The following is a 20,056-nucleotide window of genomic DNA, read 5'->3' on the forward strand; positions in this document are numbered from 1 at the left end:
GGCAGGGTTCACCCAATTACAAGCCATGTTTTTCCAGATTAAAGGCAGACACTGTACATGGTTTGCAAATGTTCTTTGAATGATTCCAGCCTAGCCTACTTCTAGTCTCTCACAGTCATAAACTAACACATTGATATATTGAACTATTTTCTCCAGTAGCTTACAGCTCAGTAGTCAGTACACAGACACAGTAGCCCAGGATATGACTCATAACATCAGTATCTTTATAGGAACTACACAAATCAATGTACAGTATGTCATGCAAACACTGGGGTTTAATAAATTATATGGAAGTAAGTAGACCTGCTTGATATAGGCCTAGGGGCAAGTATTTGAGATACACTTGATTTAGCTTGGAGATTGCATTATCGGCACTATTGGTTCCATTGTTTTGCAAACTAAATCAATCAATACACCTGAAGTATTTGAAAGCGTCTAATATGTATTTGACCCAGCCCTAGACTGGAAATAACCTTCCACATTTGAATATCATGGGAGATTAGCATTGTCTCATGTCAGATAGCACGACGAGTGTCGCGTAGGAGTGACACGATCTGATGGAAGACAATAGGGAGATCAGAGCATAGAGTACTAGCTCAATATGACCTAAATATGGTACCTAAAACAACCACAGATAAATAGTGCTAAATGTCAAATCAAATTGTATTTGTCACATGTGTTGAATACAACAGGTGTAGACTTTAGAGTGAAATGCTTACTTACAAGCCCTTAACCAACAATGCAGTTTTAAGAAAATCCCCCAAAAAGTAAGAGATAAGAATAATAAATAATGAAAGAGCAGTAGTAAATAACAATAGCGGGGCTATGTACAGGGGGTACCGGTACAGAGTCAACGTGTCAATGTGCGGGGGGCACTGGTGTCGAGGTAATTGAGGTAATTATGTACATGTAGGTAGAGTAATTAAAGTGACTATGCAAATGTGTGGTCGTTTTGAAGTTTTAAGTGCTTGCTTATTTGCTATTCAAACATTTGGGATAAATAACTAATGTACTGTAAGAGATACATTCCATTGCTGGACAGCGATATGAGTTCATAAATTCTAGTTTAATTCAAAATAGCATGATAATAGGCAGAATCTACCGCACACCCAAAACCGATTGGTGAAGGTGCTGGAGACAAAATGCAAAACTACAAACTGCAATTTTGACTGGGAGTGATCAGAGACGTTTTCCTTTTTAAAATTCAAATTAGTAACACCCTTGTGGTGCGTTGTTGTGTTGAACTCGTCCCTAAGCGACATACAAGTAACTGAATTATATTACTTTAATGGTTATCAAACAGATTAACAGAACATAATATTTATTAATCCAATCTAATTGCATTTTATTCAATCTATTAAGTCATTTTTGTCTCCTTCCTCATACTTTGCCTAGGCTACCCCTACCAAAAATAAAACATAATACTATATGAAACATCTGTAATGGAAAGCAAAAGAAGCAGGCGACATGTAGTCCAAGTTCATCTACTTCATTCACATGGCAGAATACAATAGAACTCGGAATTGCGTGAATAAAACAAAATATAGAAAACAAAAAACCCACATGCATTATACATGTATAGGGAACTGTTTTTGTAGCCTAAGTTTAGGTCAAGCCTATGTCCGTGCTATCTCTGTGCACCACACAGGAAGACAGTGTCAGGGGGAAATGATTGCATGGTGTGAGAAGGATGTAATGTTTATTATGTCTGTGACAGATGTTGAATGATCTGATCAGTAGCTAAGTGAAGAAGTTGTTTTTTGACTTAAGGACTGTGGAACAGTAACACCTTGGTTTACAGCAAGATTCTATAGTATTTGTTTGTTTTGGAGAGAGGGAAGGAGAGAGAAAGAGGGAGTAGAGTGTAAAGAGAGCGAAAGAGAGGGAATGAGAGGGTGTGTTTGAGAGGTAAGGGTGACAGGAAGAAACTTGACTGTGAGGAGAGTCAGAGAGGGAGAAAGAAAGAGAGAGAGAGAGGGGAGAAAGTCCAACACAGCTGCTGAAACATGTCAGCTGTTGGTTAAGGGAGGCTGACGAAGAAAAATAGGTAATAGGGAAGAGGTGTGAGAGACAGAGAGAGAGAGGCAGGGTCAGGGTGTATGCATGCCAGCGGGATGGAGAGACCCTCCTGTCTCCCACGGAGCAGCAAGATGAACAGCTACATCGCCAACGCCCTCTCTGACTTCTTCTTCAAGTATGAGACCCCCCGCCAGGTGCTGGTGCGGAACAGGAGAGTGGGGGTTGTGTGCCGATTGATTCAGCTGGGGGTCCTGGCTTACATCATCGGGTAAGACTTTTTAAGGATTCTGTTATTTACCGGGACTCTACAGGCGTGCAAACTTAGAGTGGAGCGTGGTGATCATGTGAGTTAGTGTGTGAGCTTGTCTGTTGCAAGTTTCAGCAAGACTGAGTAATTTCTCGACTGCAAAATGCATGACCCAGCTTTCATTATTTACATTCAATGGCTTGTTTGTTGAAATGTCAAAGTGTGTTGTGTGTAGTGGTGATCTTTACAAAGTAAAACACTACAAAGTAAAACACTACAGATATCACGAGATATCTGACCAAATTAAGAAGTGATATTTAAAGATGCAGTCTGGGCTCTTGAGCACTGACATTCCTAACATATAATACAAATTGCAAACCAAAAATGTATACATAACATATATGAAATGGATGATGTAGCACACAATTGTGCACAATTTTCGGGGACAGTTTTTGCTTGTGAGCGCTACTTTCATACTGGCTGAAATTATACAAAACCTTTAGAGCACCACTATATTTAAGGGTGATGACTTCATAACGCAAATATAAATATTTTTTGGCATACATTAGGGATGTATGTATGGAACTATCTTGTGGATGGATCTATTGACATCTGGGCTAATTCAGGTTTGATATTCAGGTTTGATATTTAGGGTGATGAGTCTAATGAGTTTACTGACCAGGGTTGGTGGAGTAACGGATTACATGTCCATTACATGTACATTACAATTTACAAATCTTTCTGTTTTCTCACTGACATTCAAATCAGCATTGCAAAAAGGCACGTTTAAGTTTGTTCTGCTTGAGCAAGTCTGACCACAAGTCAGAGACCACTATGATGACACACCAAATGAGTTTGATGGATTGCAGGAAAAGAGCAGGAATAGGTTTTTGTAGGCTACAGTCCAAGCTATGTCTTCCAATGTTGCGACTGCTATCAGCCTCCAAAGATTATCCAACTTGGATAAACATTTGGAGGTAAGGGAGTGGCCGAAATTGACACAATTGTTACCCGGAGGAAAATGGGGGAGGGTCATGTTTTTTTCAATTTCAGTCAGGGGGAGGGTTTAGTATTTATTTTATTTAGTCCAGGAAGGGTCATGTAATTTGTAATCGATTAACAAACCTAACACAATCGTAAATATAAGTGCTGGCGGTGGCACTATAGGTTCAGGGGTGTCAGAAATATTTTTGCAATCATCACGTTCAGAAATTATCTTTACAGTGCTTGTTGGTGGTGGTGCGAAAGGGCTTTTAATGACTAAACCAGTTGTGGCTGTGTCGAGGCTTAGCCCCTCACTGGCCAATATGTGGTTGCTTCAAGTTGTGTATTTATGATCTTTTATGTATGTATTGCCATGGATTCAACTCCAATTCAAATGTTAGTCCCGTTATAGTTTGTTAAACAGCTTACAGAAATGAAATAACAAAATGTAGACCCATCCCATCTTTGCAAAATATGTTAACTTGAACCTGTTTGCAGTCAACATTGTTCTAAGTAATTGCATGGCTTCAATGTGGAAATATATAGCCTACATAGCATTCTCACTGACATAGGGGCTCGGCCTACTGTATATTGCATTATGGCTGAGCATGGACATGCCAAACGGTGTCAATAAGCAAGATAAAATGAATTATTGATAAGGTCTAAAAACAGAGCAAATAATTCTAATCAAATTCTAAACAAAACGAAACAACAACTTGTTTTAAATCGGCTATGTCTAAATAGACTTACTGGCACCATCATTGATCCCTATGGGCATATAATAGACTATTAAAACAAGGCAGACTAAGCACATCCAAACTTTTCACAAATATCCAATATAAAGAGAAAGGGAGAATATCCACTCACCGTTATACTTTTCCCTTGGTAAAAAAATCATACCCCTTGACTTTTTCCACATTTTGTCACGTTACAGCTTTATTCTAAAATATATATTTTTTTTATCTACACACAATACCCCATAATGACAAAGTGAAAGCTGATTTACATAAGTATTCAGACCCTTTGCTTTGAGACTCGAAATTGAGCTCAGGTGCATCCTGTTTCCATTGATCATCCTTGAGATGTTTCTACAACTTGATTGGAGTCCACCTGTGGTAAATTCAATTGATTGGACATGATTTGGAAAGGCACACACCTGTCTATATAAGGTCCCACATTTGACAGTGCATGTCAGAGCAAAATCCAAGCCATGAGGTCTAAGGAATTGTCTGTAGAGCTCCGAAACAAGATTGTGTCGAGGCACAGATCTGGGGAAGCGTACCAAAACATTTTTCAGCAGCAGGGACTGGGAGACTAGTCAGGAACGAGACAAAGATTAATGGAGCAAAGTACAGAGAGATCCTTGATGAAAACCTGCTCCAGAGTGCTCAGGACCTCAGATTGGGACGAAGGTTCACCTTCCAACAGGACAACGACCCTAAGCACACAGCCAAGACAATGCAGGGTGCTTCGGGACAAGTCTCTGAATGTCCTTGAGTGGCCCAGCCAGAGCCCGAATTTGAGCCTGATCAAGCATTTCTGGAGAAACCTGAAAATAACTGTGCAGCAACACTCCCCATCCAACCGGACAGAGCTTGAGAGGATCTGCAGAGAGGAATGGGAGAAACTCCCCAAATACATGTGTGCCAAACTTGTAGCATCATACCCAAGAAGACTCGAGAATGTAATCGCTGCCAAAGGTGCTTTAACAAAGTACTGAGTAAAGGGTCTGAATACTTAAATAAATGTGATATTTCAGTGTTTTATTTAATTGTGTATAGATTGATGGTGGAAAAAAATGATTTAATCAATTTTAGAATAAGGCTGTAACGTAACAAAATGTGGAAAAAGTCAAGGGGTCTGAATACTTTCCTAATGCACTGTACATATTGGAACCATCTTACAGATCGCATTCACACATCTCCAGAAGTTGCATTGCATGTGCACCATGGACATCCTTACCATAAAACCAGGACATTGTGAATCATTCTAATTTTGGTTTTAATCAAATTAAATAAAAAAACAAGATGATAGATAAGATGATAGATAATAAGATGATAGATTCATGCATTGCTTTTATTATCATGGTGATATTTTCACCGCTAAACTTGTCAGCGGCAGAATGTTCATCCATACTCTGGCTACTTTGTCATGTAGGCTAATGCTTACAAAACGAAGAACAGTTTCTAAAACCACAAATCTAAAGGATCTGGTCTGTCCTAAGAGTGAGGGTAAACGTTAGGCATGTTCTCTGCTATCCACTTTATGTTGTAATTATTATTTTAGGTATTGTGGAGGGTCAATTTGACGTCTGCAGTGGCCATAAAGCATTTATTGCGATGCGGCCTCCACCTAAGTTAGAGCATTCATACTTCTTGTGCTTCGCAGGAACAGAGCAGAGCTGTTGTGAAGGAAGTTGTCAAGGAAGAGAGTTTGTGTTTATACAGGACCTCCCGGCCCCAGGACCTCCCTCGTTTGACATTATCAATCATAGTCTGCTGCTGGAAAAATGTATGTGTTATGGATTTACACCCCCTGTTATATTGTGGATAAAGAGTTACCTGTTTAACAGAACACAGAGGGTGTCTTTAATGGAAGCCTCCCCAACATAATCCAGATAGAATCAGGAATTCCCCAGGGCAGCTGTCTAGGCCCCTTACTTTTAAAATCTTTACTAACGACATGCCACTGGCTTTGAGTAAAGCCATTGTGTCTATGTATGCAAATGACTCAACACTATACATGTCAGCTACTACAGCGACTGAAATGACTGCAACACTTAACGAAGAGCTGCAGTTAGTTTCAGAATGGGTGGCAAGGAATAAGTTATTCCTAAATATTTCAAAAAACTAAAAGTATTGTATTTGGGACAAATCATTCAATAAACCCTAAACCTTAACTAAATCTTGTAAAAATAATGTGGAAATTGAGCAATTTGAGGTGACTAAACTGCTTTGAGTAAGCTGGATTGTAAACTGTCGTGGTCAAAACATATTGCTACAGTAGATAAGATGGGGAGAAGTCTGTCCATAATAAAGCGCTACTCTATCTTCTTAACAACACTATCAACAAGGCAGGTCCTACAGGGTCCAGTTTTGTCACACCTGGACTACTTTTCAGTCGTGTGGTCAGGTGGCACAAAGAGGGACTTAGGAAAATTGCAATTGGCTCAGAACAGGGCAGCACGGCTGGCCCTTGGATGTACACAGAGAGCAAACATGAATAATATGCCTGTCAAACTCTCCTGGCTCAAAGTGGAGGAGAGATTGACTTCATCACTACTTGTGAGAGGTATTGACATGTTGAAAGCACCGAGTTGTCTGTTTAAACAACTAGCACACAGCTCAGACACCCATGCATACCCCACAAGACATGCCACCAGAGGTATCTTCACAGTTCCCAAGTCCAGAACAGACTATGGGAGGCGCACAGTACTACATAGAGCCATGACTTCATGGAACTCTATTCCACATCAGGTAACTGATGCAAGCAGTAGAATCAGATTTAAAAAACAGATAAAAATACACATTATGGAACAGGGACTGTGAAGCAACACAAACATAGGCACAGACATACGCACCTTTATTTAACCAGGTAGGCCAGTTGAGAACAAGTTCTCATTTACAACTGCGACCTGGCCAAGATAAAACAAAGCAGTGCGACAAAACAACAACACAGAGTTAGACATAAACAAACGTACAGTCAATAACACAATAGAAAAATCTATGTACAGTGTGTGCAACTATACACACGTACACATGGATTTTGTTTTGTAGATATGTGGCAATGGAGTAACGGCCTGAGGGCACACACTTAGTGTGTTGTGAAATCTGATATGAATGTATTGTAATGTTTTAAAATTGTATAACTGCCTTAATTTTGCCGGACCTCAGGAAGCAGCTAATGGAGATCCATAATAAAGACAAATACAAATACCTACCGACAACCAATCATGTCAATGTGGAGCTATGCAGAACCATCCACATTGTTACATTTTTTGGGGAGGAGCATGACAATGTGGTATGGAGCTCAACTTGGCCTCTGCATGCCTCGGAAGCTCCGCAACTACGTCACACCGTCCATATGGTGCCTCCAACCATATTTTTGGATCAAGCATAAAAGCCTATTTATTTTTTAACTCAAAGCAATGAGCCCAATCAGTCCTCTATGACAGCAAAATCATAAACAATAGAGTAGGCTAATTAGTCCTTAGTTTTGGGGTTATGCTTAGGTATAACAATTTGGCTAATCTATATTTCCAAATTTCAAAGTCTTTTTGAAGATTAAGGGGTATTAAATTGGAATGACTTAAAATCTGGTAGAGTTTTAGCCTAATCATATTAGTATCTGTAGTAGAATGCAATAGGTTAGAAATAGCCTACATAACCAACCTATAAAGTAAAATGCAACATCCATTTATGGCCAGCTATGTAAACTCTAACATTAATTTATCCTGCAATAGATGTTCAATTTGTAATACACATTTTTGTCTTCTGCTAATGCCTCTTAACTAGGTTGACGTTTATTGGGATGAGTCTTGTTCTTAAGGCAGAACTGAGTGATTTTCGGTAGATGGGCCAGCTGCAAATCCCAAATTTGCTGAATTGTAAAAAATGATTTCTTGGGTTGCTTTTTGGTCTTAATTTAAGGTTAGGGTTAGGCATTAGGGTTAGCAGTGTGGTTAAGGTTAGGGCTATTTAAGGTTAGGATTAGGCATAAGGGCTAGCTATGTGGTAAGGTTAGGGTTAAGGTTAGGTTTAAAATCAGATTGTATGACTTTGTGGCTGTTCCAACTACTAACCTGCGCTTCTTAAGGGAAAAGTCATCTAAAAGTAACTGAAAGTAATCAAGTAATCAGATTCCGTTACTAAGTTTGGGTAATCCAAAAGTTACGTTACTGATTAACATTTTGGACAGGTCACTAGTAACTGTAATGGATTACATTTAGAAAGAAATCTAGTTTTGTCACGCCCTGACCGTAGAGATCCTTATTATTCTCTGTTTGGTTAGGTCAGGGTGTGACTCGGGTGGGAAACTCTATGGTTTCTATCAGAGGCAGCTGTTTATCGTTGTCTCTGATAGGGAATCATACTTAGGCAGCCTGTTTTCTTCCTGTGTTTGTGGGAGGTTGTTTTCTGTTTAGTGTCTGTACCTGACGCAACTGTGCATTTTCGTTTTCACTTTTGTTATTTTGTTTGAGTGTGTTTATGAATAAAGAAATCATGAACACTTACCACGCTGCGCCTTGGTCTACTTCAACTACCACATACGGCGAATGTTACAGAACCTCCCACCAAAAACGGACCAAGCAGCGTGGCCAGGAGAGTTGGACATGGGATGAGATCCTGGACGGCAAAGGGCCCTGGACGCAGATTGGGGAATATCGCCGTCCAAGGGAGGAGATAGAGGCAGCAAAGGAGGAATGGCGATGCTACGAGCAACTAGCACGGCAACAATGGAAGCCCGAGAGGCAGCCCCCCCCAAAATATTTTTTGGGGGGCACACGGGGAGATTGGCAGAGTGAGGGTTGAGACCTGATCCAACTCCCCGTGCTTACCGTCGGGAGCATGTGACCAGTCAGGCACCGCGTTATGCTGTGATGCGCACTATATCTCCAGTGCGCATTCATAGCCCGGTGCGCTCTGTGCCTTTGCCCCGCATTTGTTGTGCTAGAGTGGGCATTCAGCCAGACGGATTGTGTCGGCTCAGCGCTCCTGGTCTCCAGTACGCCTCCTCGGTCCAGGATATCCTGCGACAGCTCTACGCACTGTGTCACCAGTGCGCCTTCACAGCCTAGTTCGTCCTGTACCAGCGCCCTGCACTTGCCGGGCTAAAGTGAGCATCCAGCCAGGACAGGTTGTGCCAGCCCTACGCTCCAGACCTCCAGTGCACCTCCAAGGCCCAGCATATCCTGCGCCAGCTCTACGCACTGTGTTGCCAGGGCGCCTTCACAGCCCAGTTCGTCCTGTGCCAGCGCCCCGCACTTGCCGGGCTAAAGTAAGCATCCAGCCAGGACGGGTTGTGCCAGGCCTATGCTCCAGACCTCCAGTGCGCCTCCACGGCCCAGTATATCCTGTGCCTGCTCCAAGCACCCGTCCTCCAGTGCATCTCCCCAGTCCGGTGAGACCTGTTCCGGCTCCACGTACGAAGCCTCCAGTGATGATCCATGGCACGAAGCCTCCAGTGATAATCCATGGCCCAGAGCCTCCAGTGATAATCCATGGCACGAAGCCTCCAGTGATGATCCATGGCCCGGAGCCTGTAGGGATGATCCATGGCCCGGAGCCTGTAGGGATGATCCATGGCCCGAAGCCTCCAGTGATGATCCATGGCCCGGAGCCTCCAGTGATGATCCATGGCACGAAGCCTCCAGCGACGATCCATGACGCGGAGCCTGTAGCGACGATCCATGGCTCGGAGCCTGCAGCGACGGTCCCCAGTCCGGAGCCTGTAGCAACGATCCATGGCACGGAGCCTGCAGCGACGGTCCCCTGTCCGCAGCCTGCAGCGACGGTCCCCTGTCCGCAGCCTGCAGCGACGGTCCCCAGTCCGGAGCCTGCAGCGACGGACCCTAGTCCGGAGCCTCCAGCGACGGTCGGCAGTCCGGAGCCTCCAGCGACGGTCGGCAGTCCGGAGCCTCCAGCGACGGTCGGCAGTCCGGAGCCTCCAGAGACGGTCGGCAGTCCGGAGCCTCCAGAGACGGTCGGCAGTCCGGAGCCTCCAGCGACGGTCGGCAGTCCGGAGCCTCCAGTGACGGTCGGCAGTTCAGAGCCTCCAGCGGGGGTTCCCAGCCCAGAGCCTCCGGCGATGATCTACGGTACAGTTTCTCCGGCAACGATCCAGGGTTCGGAGCCTCCAGCGACGATCCACGGTCCGGTTCCACGAAAGTGGGGGGAGCCCAAAGCGGAGGGGGATCTGCGTCCCGCGCTGGAGCCTCCACCAAGAGGAGACGCCCACCTGGACCCTCCCCTATAGGTTCAGGTTTGCGGCCGGAGTCCGCACCTTTGGGGGGGTACTGTCACACCCTGACTGTAGAGATCCTTATTATTCTCTATGTTTGGTTAGGTCAGGGTGTGACTCGGGTGGGAAACTCTATGGTTTCTGTTTCTATGTTTTTGGGCCGAGTGTGGTTCCCAATCAGAGGCAGCTGTTTATTGTTGTCTCTGATTGGGAATCATACTTAGGCAGCCTGTTTTCTTCCTGTGTTTGTGGGAGGTTGTTTTCTGTTTAGTGTCTGTACCTGACGGAACTGTGCGTTTTCGTTTTTGCTTTTGTTATTTTGTTTGAGTGTGTTTATGAATAAAGAAATCATGAACACTTACCATGCTGCGCCTTGGTCCACTTCAACTACCACATACGACGAACGTTACAAGTGTACCCAACCTAATGACTTGCTTTTTTAGGAGGTGGATCAGCTTTTTAATATTGCGGATAGATTGTTGCTTCCATCAATGTAATTATCTGCATCATTTACAATCCCCCATATATATATATATATCCATATCCACATATATACTGTGGGCTCCAAAATTACTGGCACCCCTGACTGGCAATGCACAAATAATACTTTAAAAAAATATTAACAATATAATTACAGAGATAAACTCAAAATACCAACATGTGAGAAATACTGTACTTTATTAATGTTTCAATGGAACCAACCAAAATCATACAATTATTTAATGCAAAATAAATTTCACCAAAATCACGGTTTCATAATTATTGGCACTCCTGATTTAGTACTTAGTGCAACTACCTCTGGCAAGGATAACAGCATGGAGTCCTTTCCTGTAATGTTTGACAAGGTTAAGGAACACATTTGGAGGGATTTTGGACCATTCCTCTATGCAGATCCTTTCAAGATCCTTCACATTCTTGGGTTTGCACTTATCAACTGCCCTCTTCAACTCAGCTCACAAGTTTTCGACTGAGATAGCCATGGCAGAACATTGATTTTGTTGTAACAGAACCATTTCTCTGTGGATCTTGAGGTATGTTTTGGGTCATTGTCATGTTGGAAAGTCCACCTACGGCCAAGTCCCAGCCTTCTGGCAGAATGAACCAGATTGTCAGCCAAAATTGTCTGATACTTGGCGGAATTCATTATGTCATCAATCTTAACCAGTGCCCCTGGACCTCTGGAAATAAAACAGCCCCAAAACATCACTGAACCACTAGCATATTTCACTGTGGGCATGAGGTGCCTCTCCTTGTATGCATCTCTGTTTAAATGCCAAACATGCCGATGCTACATCTGACCAAAACGTTCATTTTTGGTCTCATCTGACCAGAGCACCTTCTTCCAGTCATAATTTAAATGATCTTTGGCAAACTCCAAGCGCTTGCGTCTGTGTCTTGGGGTCAGAAAGGGCATTCTTCTGGCAATCCTTCCAAAGAGCCTGTGGTTGTGGAGGTGGCGTCTGATGGTGCTTTTTGAAACCTGGTGACCTCAAGACGCCACCAAGGCCTGCAATTCTTTCACAGTGATTCTTGGGGATTTTGTTGCTTCTCTCACCATCCTCCTCCCTATCCTGGGGGGCAAAATGCATTTGCGTCCTCTACCTGTGAGGTTTTCAACTGTTCCATATCTTTTGAATTTTTTTATAATTGCCCTGACTGTGCTCAGTGGTATATTCAATCGTTTGTGGATCTTCTTGTAGCCATTACCAGATTTATGAAGGTCGACAACCATCTGTCTCTTTTGAACTGCCAGTTCTTTTGTTTTCTTCATGATGTTGGATGACAAAGGGATATTGCATGCGTGTTAGCTAATTTTTATACCCTAGTGAAACAGGAAGTGATGTAATGGCTCAATATACACTGCTCAAAAAAATAAAGGGAACACTTAAACAACACAATGTAACTCCAAGTCAATCACACTTCTGTGAAATCAAACTGTCCACTTAGGAAGCAACACTGATTGACAATACATTTCACATGCTGTTGTGCAAATGGAATAGACAACAGGTGGAAATTATAGGCAATTAGCAAGACACCCCCAATAAAGGAGTGGTTCTGCTGGTGGTGACCACAGACCACTTCTCAGTTCCTATGCTTCCTGGCTGATGTTTTGGTCACTTTTGAATGCTGGCGGTGCTTTCACTCTAGTGGTAGCATGAGACGGAGTCTACAACCCACACAAGTGGCTCAGGTAGTGCAGCTCATCCAGGATGGCAGATCAATGCGAGCTGTGGCAAGAAGGTTTGCTGTGTCTGTCAGCGTAGTGTCCAGAGCATGGAGGCGCTACCAGGAGACAGGCCAGTACATCAGGAGACGTGGAGGAGGCCGTAGGAGGCCAACAACCCAGCAGCAGGACCGCTACCTCCGCCTTTGTGCAAGGAGGAGCAGGAGGAGCACTGCCAGAGCCCTGCAAAATGACCTCCAGCAGGCCACAAATGTGCACGTGTCTGCTCAAACGGTCAGAAACAGACTCCATGAGGGTGGTATGAGGGCCCGACGTCCACAGGTGGGGGTTGTGCTTACAGCCCAACACCGTGCAGGACGTTTGGCATTTGCCAGAGAACACCAAGATTGGCAAATTCGCCACTGGCGCCCTGTGTTCTTCACAGATGAAAGCAGGTTCACACTGAGCACATGTGACAGACGTGACAGAGTCTGGAGACGCCGTGGAGAACGTTCTGCTGCCTGCAACATCCTCCAGCATGACCGGTTTGGCGGTGGGTCAGTCATGGTGTGGGGTGGCATTTCTTTGGGGGGCCGCACAGCCCTCCATGTGCTCGCCAGAGGTAGCCTAACTGCCATTAGGTACCGAGATGAGATCCTCAGACCCCTTGTGAGACCATATGCTGGTGCGGTTGGCCCTGGGTTCCTCCTTATGCAAGACAATGCTAGACCTCATGTGGCTGGAGTGTGTCAGCAGTTCCTGCAAGAGGAAGGCATTGATGCTATGGACCGCCCAGACCTGAATCCAATTGAGCACATCTGGGACATCATGTCTCGCTCCATCCACCAACGCCACATTGCACCACAGACTGTCCAGGAGTTGGCGGATGCTTTAGTCCAGGTCTGGGAGGAGATCCCTCAGGAGACCATCTGCCACCTCATCAGGAGCATGCCCAGGCATTGTAGGGAGGTCATACAGGCACGTGGAGGCCACACACACTACTGAGCCTCATTTTGACTTGTTTTAAGGACATTACATCAAAGTTGGATCAGCCTGTAGTGTGGTTTTCCACTTTAATTTTGAGTGTGACTCCAAATCCAGACCTCCATGGGTTGATAAATTGGATTTCCATATATTATTTTTGTGTGATTTTGTTGTCAGCACATTCAACTACGTAAAGAAAAAAGTATTTAATAAGATTATTTCTTTCATTCAGATCCAGGATGTGTTATTTTAGTGTTCCCTTTATTTTTTGAGCAGTATAGTTCTTAGATAAAGACTTAGATAAACTTAAATAAGTGGAATTTAATTCCTGGTTTAATTTTGGTAGATGTCATTTACAATAATCTTTAAGGGTGCCATTAATTGTGAAATTACTTGATTTGGAGAACATTGATTTTTGATTAAATCAAGAAATTATTTTGTATTGTTTGTGCATTGCCAGTCAGGAGTGCCAGTAATTTTGGAGCTCACTCTATATACATATAAACATTCATACATATACACATATAAACATACATACACAAACATATTTATATACATATATGCACATACACTTTTTTTTAATATACCTTCCTTTATTATTCCCCGCAAACCCTACCACCCTTCTCCTAATTGGAATAAACTAATAAACAATAACACTTACAATTGAAGTCAGAAGTTTACATACACCTTAGCCTAATACATTTAAACTCCATTTTTCACAATTCCCTGTAAGTAGAAATTCCCTGTTTTAGGTCAGTTAGGATCACCACTTTATTTTAAGAATGTGAAATGTCCAAATAAAAGTAGAGAGAATGATTTATTTCAGCTTTTATTTCTTTCATCACATTCCCAGTGGGTCAGAAGTTTACATACACTCAATTAGTATTTGGTAGCATTGCCTTTAAATTGTTTAACTTGGGTCAAACATTTCAGGTAGCCTTCCTCAAGCCTCCCACAATAAGTTGGGTGAATTTTCACCCACTCCTCCTGACAGAGCTGGTGTAACTGAGTCAGGTTTCTAGGCCTCTTTGCTCGCACACGCTTCTTCAGTTCTGCCCACAAATTTTCTATGGGATTGAGGTCAGGGCTTTGTGATGGCCATTCCAATACCTTGACTTTGTTGTCCTTAAGCCATTTTGCCACAACTTTGGAAGTATGCTTGGGGTCTTTGTCCATTTGGAAGACCCATTTGCAACCAAGCTTTAACTTCCTGACTGATGTCTTGAGATGTTGCTTCAATATATCCACATCATGTTCCTGCCTCATGATGCCATCTATTTGTGAATGAAGTGCACCAGTCCCTCCTGCAGCAAAGCACCCCCACAACATGATGCTGCCATCCCTGTGCTTCACGGTTGGGATGGTGTTCTTCGGCTTGCATGCCTCCCCCTTTTTCCTCCAAACATAACGATGGTCATTATGGCCAAACAGTTACATTTTTGTTTCATCAGAGCAGAGGACATTTCTCCAAAAAGCACAATCTTTGTCCCCATGTGCAGTTGCAAACCGTATTCTGGCTTTTTTATGGCGGTTTTGAAGCAGTGGCTTCTTCCTTGCTGAGCGGTCTTTCAGGTTATGTCGATATAGGACTCGTTTTACTGTGGATATAGATACTTTTGTACCTGTTTCCTCCAGCATCTTCACAAGGTCTTTGCTGTTGTTCTGGGATTGATTTGCACTTTTCGCACCAAAGTACGTTCATCTCTAGGAGACAGAACGCGTCTCCTTCCTGAGCGGTATGACGGCTGCGTGGTCAAATGGTGTTTATACTTGCGTACTATTATTTGTACAGATGAACTTGGTGCCTCTAGGCATTTGGAAATTGCTCTCAAGGATGAACCAGGACTTGTGGAGGTCTACAATGTTTTTTCTTAGTCTTGGCTGATTTCTTTTGATTTTCCCATGATGTCAAGCAAAGAGGCACTGAGTTTGAAGGTAGGCCTTGAAATACATCCACAGGTACACCTCCAATTGACTCAAATGATGTAAATTAACCTATCAGAAGCTTCTAAAGCCATGACATCATTTTCTGGAATTTTCCAAGCTGTTTAAAGGCACAGTCAACTTAGTGTATGTAAACTTCTGACCCACTGGAATTGTGATACAGTGAGTTCTAAGTGAAATAATCTGTCTGTAAACAATTGTTGGAAAAATGACTTGTGTCATGCACAAAGTAGATGTCCTAACCGACTTGCCAAAACTATAGTTTGTTATCAAGAAATTTGTGGAGTGGTTGTAAAAATAGTTTTAATGACTCCAACCTAAGTGTATGTAAACTTCCGACTTCAACTGTAGGTTTCTACTTCCAGCTTATACATACTATTCACTTTTTGCATACAGGATGAATAGATGTAAACAGGAATTTTCTTGTGAGTAGCTGTTGTGGCAGCTGAATGAATTATCTGGAGGAATAGTGAATAATGATGGAACAGCAGCTGGCATGTTATACTGTATACTGTGAGCATATAAGGAGCAAGGAGCTAGAGATTAGCTACAGCTAAAGACATCCCTCTTATCAGCAGTCTTGTGTAATGCAACATTACTGCATATTGGGAAACTTGTTCACAGTGGACCAATCCTCTTCTTAGCTTGCAGACTTGCTACCACATGTAGGTTTGCAAATAGTGTGATGAATCAGTGTCGTGGATGAATTCTTTGAACTTTCACGTTGTACTTTGTACTTTCTTACTGGAGATGCACCAAAAGACAGACTGTGTTATGTCTCAACAAAACAAATGATTTGTTTACACTTTTGTGTGTATGTGTGTGTGTATATGCGTGTATGTGTGCGTGCCTGCGCGTGTGTCTGTATACATCTTCAGGCATCTGGACTCTAGGAGCTACAGGACATGAACAGGCAGAGGCATATGCTCACACAGATAACAATCAAACATGGGTAAACTCACAGCTACACTGCTATTTCTCAGAGATGTTCTCCTTGAGATAATGCCAGAAAGGCATGTGACATTTCAAAAGTTCATTCTCTGTTGAAAACACATCAGAGAAACTTAAATGTGCTCAGCTTGGCAGATTCAGTCATACCAGAATTATAATACCTCATAAGTTTGTTATTTCTGTACATCCTTTTATTTTTAAACAAGGCAAGTCAGTTAAGAACAAGTTCTTATTTTCAATGATGGCCTAGGAACAGTGCCTTGTTCAGGGGCAGAACGGCAGATTTTTACCCTGTCAGCTCGGGGATTCGATCTTGCAACCTTTCGGTTATTAGTACGACGCACTAACCACTAGGCTACCTGCCGCCCCATCCTAAACACATATCCCTACCGTTGGGCCCTTGAGCAAGGCCCTTAACCCCACAGCATGCTCTCCATCCAGGGACGCTGCACTGCAGTTTGACCCTGTGCTTGTCTAAACTGTATGTGTTATGTGTGCTGTCTGGGGTTGGGGGGTGATTAGGAACCTGTCCAGGACTCTCTTAATCAGAGCCCTACTGGCTTTGACAGCTCAGACATAAAAAATTACTGGCCCTTTCAGCACCTGATCATATTTTACATTTACATTTTAGTCATTTAGCAGATGCTCTCAAAGGCTCTGCATGGTCAATCCGATCTCTGTAGTGGCCGTACAGCATTTACTGCGATACCGCCTCTGCAGAAGTCAGTGCATTTATTCTTCTTGCGCTTCGCCGAGGAGAGCAGAGCAGAGCTGTTGTGAAGGAAGTTGTCAAGGAAGTGGGTTTGTGTTTATATAGGACCTCGCACCCCCACCTACCGTCAACGCGGAGGTATACAGAGCTCTCAGCAATGTTACAAGATTTGGGTGGCACACGGCATGGAGCTCAATTTGACCTCTGCATGCCTTCGGAGGCTCTGCAATTGCATTGCACCATCCATACGGTGCCACCGGCAACATTTTCGGATCAAGCATAAATTGGTTTCTATCCAGAGCGACTTACAGTAGTGAACGCATACATTTTTGTACTGGTCTCCAGTGTGAATCAAACCCACAACCCTGGCGTTGCAAGTGCCATGATCTACCAACTGAGCCACACAGGATCAGACAGCTATGGGCCTTAATAGAAGTAGGGCGACTCAAAAGAAATCTGTCTGAAAAACAGTGTACTCAGCAAGAGCCACAAAGCCAATCACACATCAAAAAGATCTGTCGCATGGTCTGTCTGACTTTGTCGCTCTCTCTCTCTCTCTTCTGTCCCTGTCTCTCTCTCCTCTCTCTCTCTGCCAGGCCTTGGGATACAGAACAGATACAGATCTTTCTTAGATTGTTCTGGTGGAAAATGCTTTTCCTCATTTCACGCTTTGGTTTCTTCTAATGTGGCTGTTCTTACTGTTCTCTCTATGTGGACTTTAATTATAATTCAGAAACAACAACAGCGATAGGATTTGTAGTCATAGCTTGACGGAAACATCCAGTTGAAACGTAACAGTTTCTTTAATTATTTAAAGTTTAATTACAGCCAAACAATGCTGTGTGTGTGTGTGCGCATGCGACTCTTGTGACTTTAGCTATAAGGCAGGGAGTTGTAGATGTGTGTAACATCCTGTCTCTGGGGCTTGATGCCAGGGGGTTATTACTTTATATGTCATTTATATAACATTTGTACTTGTTTTATATGTCCTTTTATATTATACCAGCGTACGTACGAATAGCCCTATGACATCATCTACTTACCTGTTAATTCTCTTGCTCACAAGCTGGTGTCCATCATTCTGTAGAAGGTAGGTTGAGACTGACAGACGGACAGATAGTGCTACTATTAAAAAGGCTGTCCAAGGAAGTCCCTTACTTATCAGCTACACAGAGATACAGTAACAGGCATGTCAGACTCAGCCTTCTGTCACAAGTATCTTCGTCTTCTGACGATAATGCGAAATCGTCATCAGAAAAGGTAGACCAATACGCAGCAGGTGTGCAGTTGTTCATTTTGAACATTTAATTAAATCAACACGAATACAAAAACAACAAACAAGAAAACGAACGATAAACTGACAGTCTGGCAAAGCAAAGCTCAACACAGAACAATCACCCACAAATTACACACACAAACACACCCTAATATATGGGACTCTCAATCAAAGGCAGATAGACAACACCTGCCTTCAACTGAGAGTCCCAACCCCAATTAACCAAACATAGAAACACACACACCAGACTAACCATAGAATACAAACACATAGACCATCAACCAAAAACCCGGAAATACTAAATCAAACACCCTTTACACAAACACACCACCCCGAACCACATAAAACAAATACCCTCTGCCACGTCCTGACCAAACTACAAAACAATTAACCTTATACTGGCCAGGACGTGACAATACCCTTAAAGGTGCTACCCCAGAAGCACCTTAACAAAAAATAACCCCAAGCAACACCAAAAAAAATTCCCCTTTTCTAAAGGGAGGGAAGGGAGGGTGGCTGCCGTCAACGACGGCACTGTGCTACACCCCCCCTCCCCAACCCACCTATTTCTGGAGGTGGCTCCGGCTCAGGCCGTTCCAGGCTGTCGGGGCAGTCTGGCAGCTCGGGACAGTCTGGGCAGTCTGGCAGCTCGGGACAGTCTGGCAACTCGGGGCAGTCTGGCAACTCGGGGCAGTCTGGGCAGTCTGGCAACTCGGGACAGTCTGGGCAGTCTGGCAACTCGGGACAGTCTGGGCAGTCTGGCAACTCGGGACAGTCTGGCAACTCGGGACAGTCTGGGCAGTCTGGCAACTCGGGACAGTCTGGGCAGTCTAGCAACTCGGGACAGTCTGGGCAGTCTGGCAACTCGGGACAGTCTGGGCAGTCTGGCAACTCGGGACAGTCTGGCAACTCGGGACAGTCTGGGCAGTCTGGCAACTCGGGACAGTCAGGGCAGTCTGGCCACTCCGGCAGTTCAGGGCAGTCTGGCCACTCCGGCAGTTCAGGGCAGTCTGGCCACTCCGGCAGTTCAGCGCAGTCTGGCCACTCCGGCAGTTCAGCGCAGTCTGGCCACTCCGGCAGTTCAGCGCAGTCTGGCCACTCCGGCAGTTCAGCGCAGTCTGACCTCTCTGGCGACTGTTGACTGGCGGGCAGCTCTGACGACTGTTGACTGGCGGGCAGCTCTGACGACTGTTGACTGGCGGGCAGCTCTGACGACTGTTGACTGGCGGGCAGCTCTGACGACTGTTGACTGGCGGGCAGCTCTGATGACGACTGTTGACTGGCGGGCAGCTCTGATGACGACTGTTGACTGGCGGGCAGCTCTGATGACGACTGTTGACTGGCGGGCAGCTCTGATGACGACTGTTGCCTGGCGGGCAGCTCTGATGACGACTGTTGCCTGGCGGGCAGCTCTGATGACGACTGTTGCCTGGCGGGCAGCTCTGATGACGACTGTTGACTGGCGGGCAGCTCTGATGACGACTGTTGACTGGCGGGCAGCTCTGGTGACTGTTGACTGGCGTGGCTGGGTTGACGCACTTGTAGCCTGGTGCGTGGTGCTGGTACTGGGCTTACCAGATTATGAACACGCACCTCCAGGCTAGTGCGGGGAGCGGGAACAGGACGAGTCGGACTGGGTTGACGCACTTCCGGGTCCGCACGAGAGACAGGAGCTGGAAACCCAGGGCTATGGAGGCGCACAGTCGGTCTCGATCTTACCTCCTGCACAACCCGTCTTGGCTGGATGGAACTAGTAGCCCTGTACGAGCGGGGTGCTCGTACAGGGCAGACTGGGCTGTGCAGGGGCCTGATGGT

General features: G+C 44.4%; 1 protein-coding gene across 2 annotated transcripts in view; it reads left to right on the forward strand.

The window, feature by feature from the left end:
* The first annotated feature begins 1,678 nt into the window (after positions 1-1,678).
* p2rx1 (purinergic receptor P2X, ligand-gated ion channel, 1) overlaps positions 1,679-20,056 on the forward strand; it is a 59,071-nt gene continuing 40,693 nt past the window's right edge. The window contains exon 1 of one of the 2 annotated variants that reach the window (XM_014136605.3): positions 1,679-2,287. In XM_014136605.3, the coding sequence (XP_013992080.1) occupies positions 2,100-2,287 (188 nt within the window). In that variant the 5' untranslated portion in view covers positions 1,679-2,099. The remainder of the gene's footprint in view (positions 2,288-20,056) is intronic. The other variant, XM_014136606.3, reaches the window with a different exon arrangement.

The sequence above is a fragment of the Salmo salar genome, chromosome 13 (assembly GCF_965601325.2).
Source record: "Salmo salar chromosome 13, fSalSal1, whole genome shotgun sequence".
Lineage (NCBI taxonomy): Eukaryota > Metazoa > Chordata > Actinopteri > Salmoniformes > Salmonidae > Salmo > Salmo salar.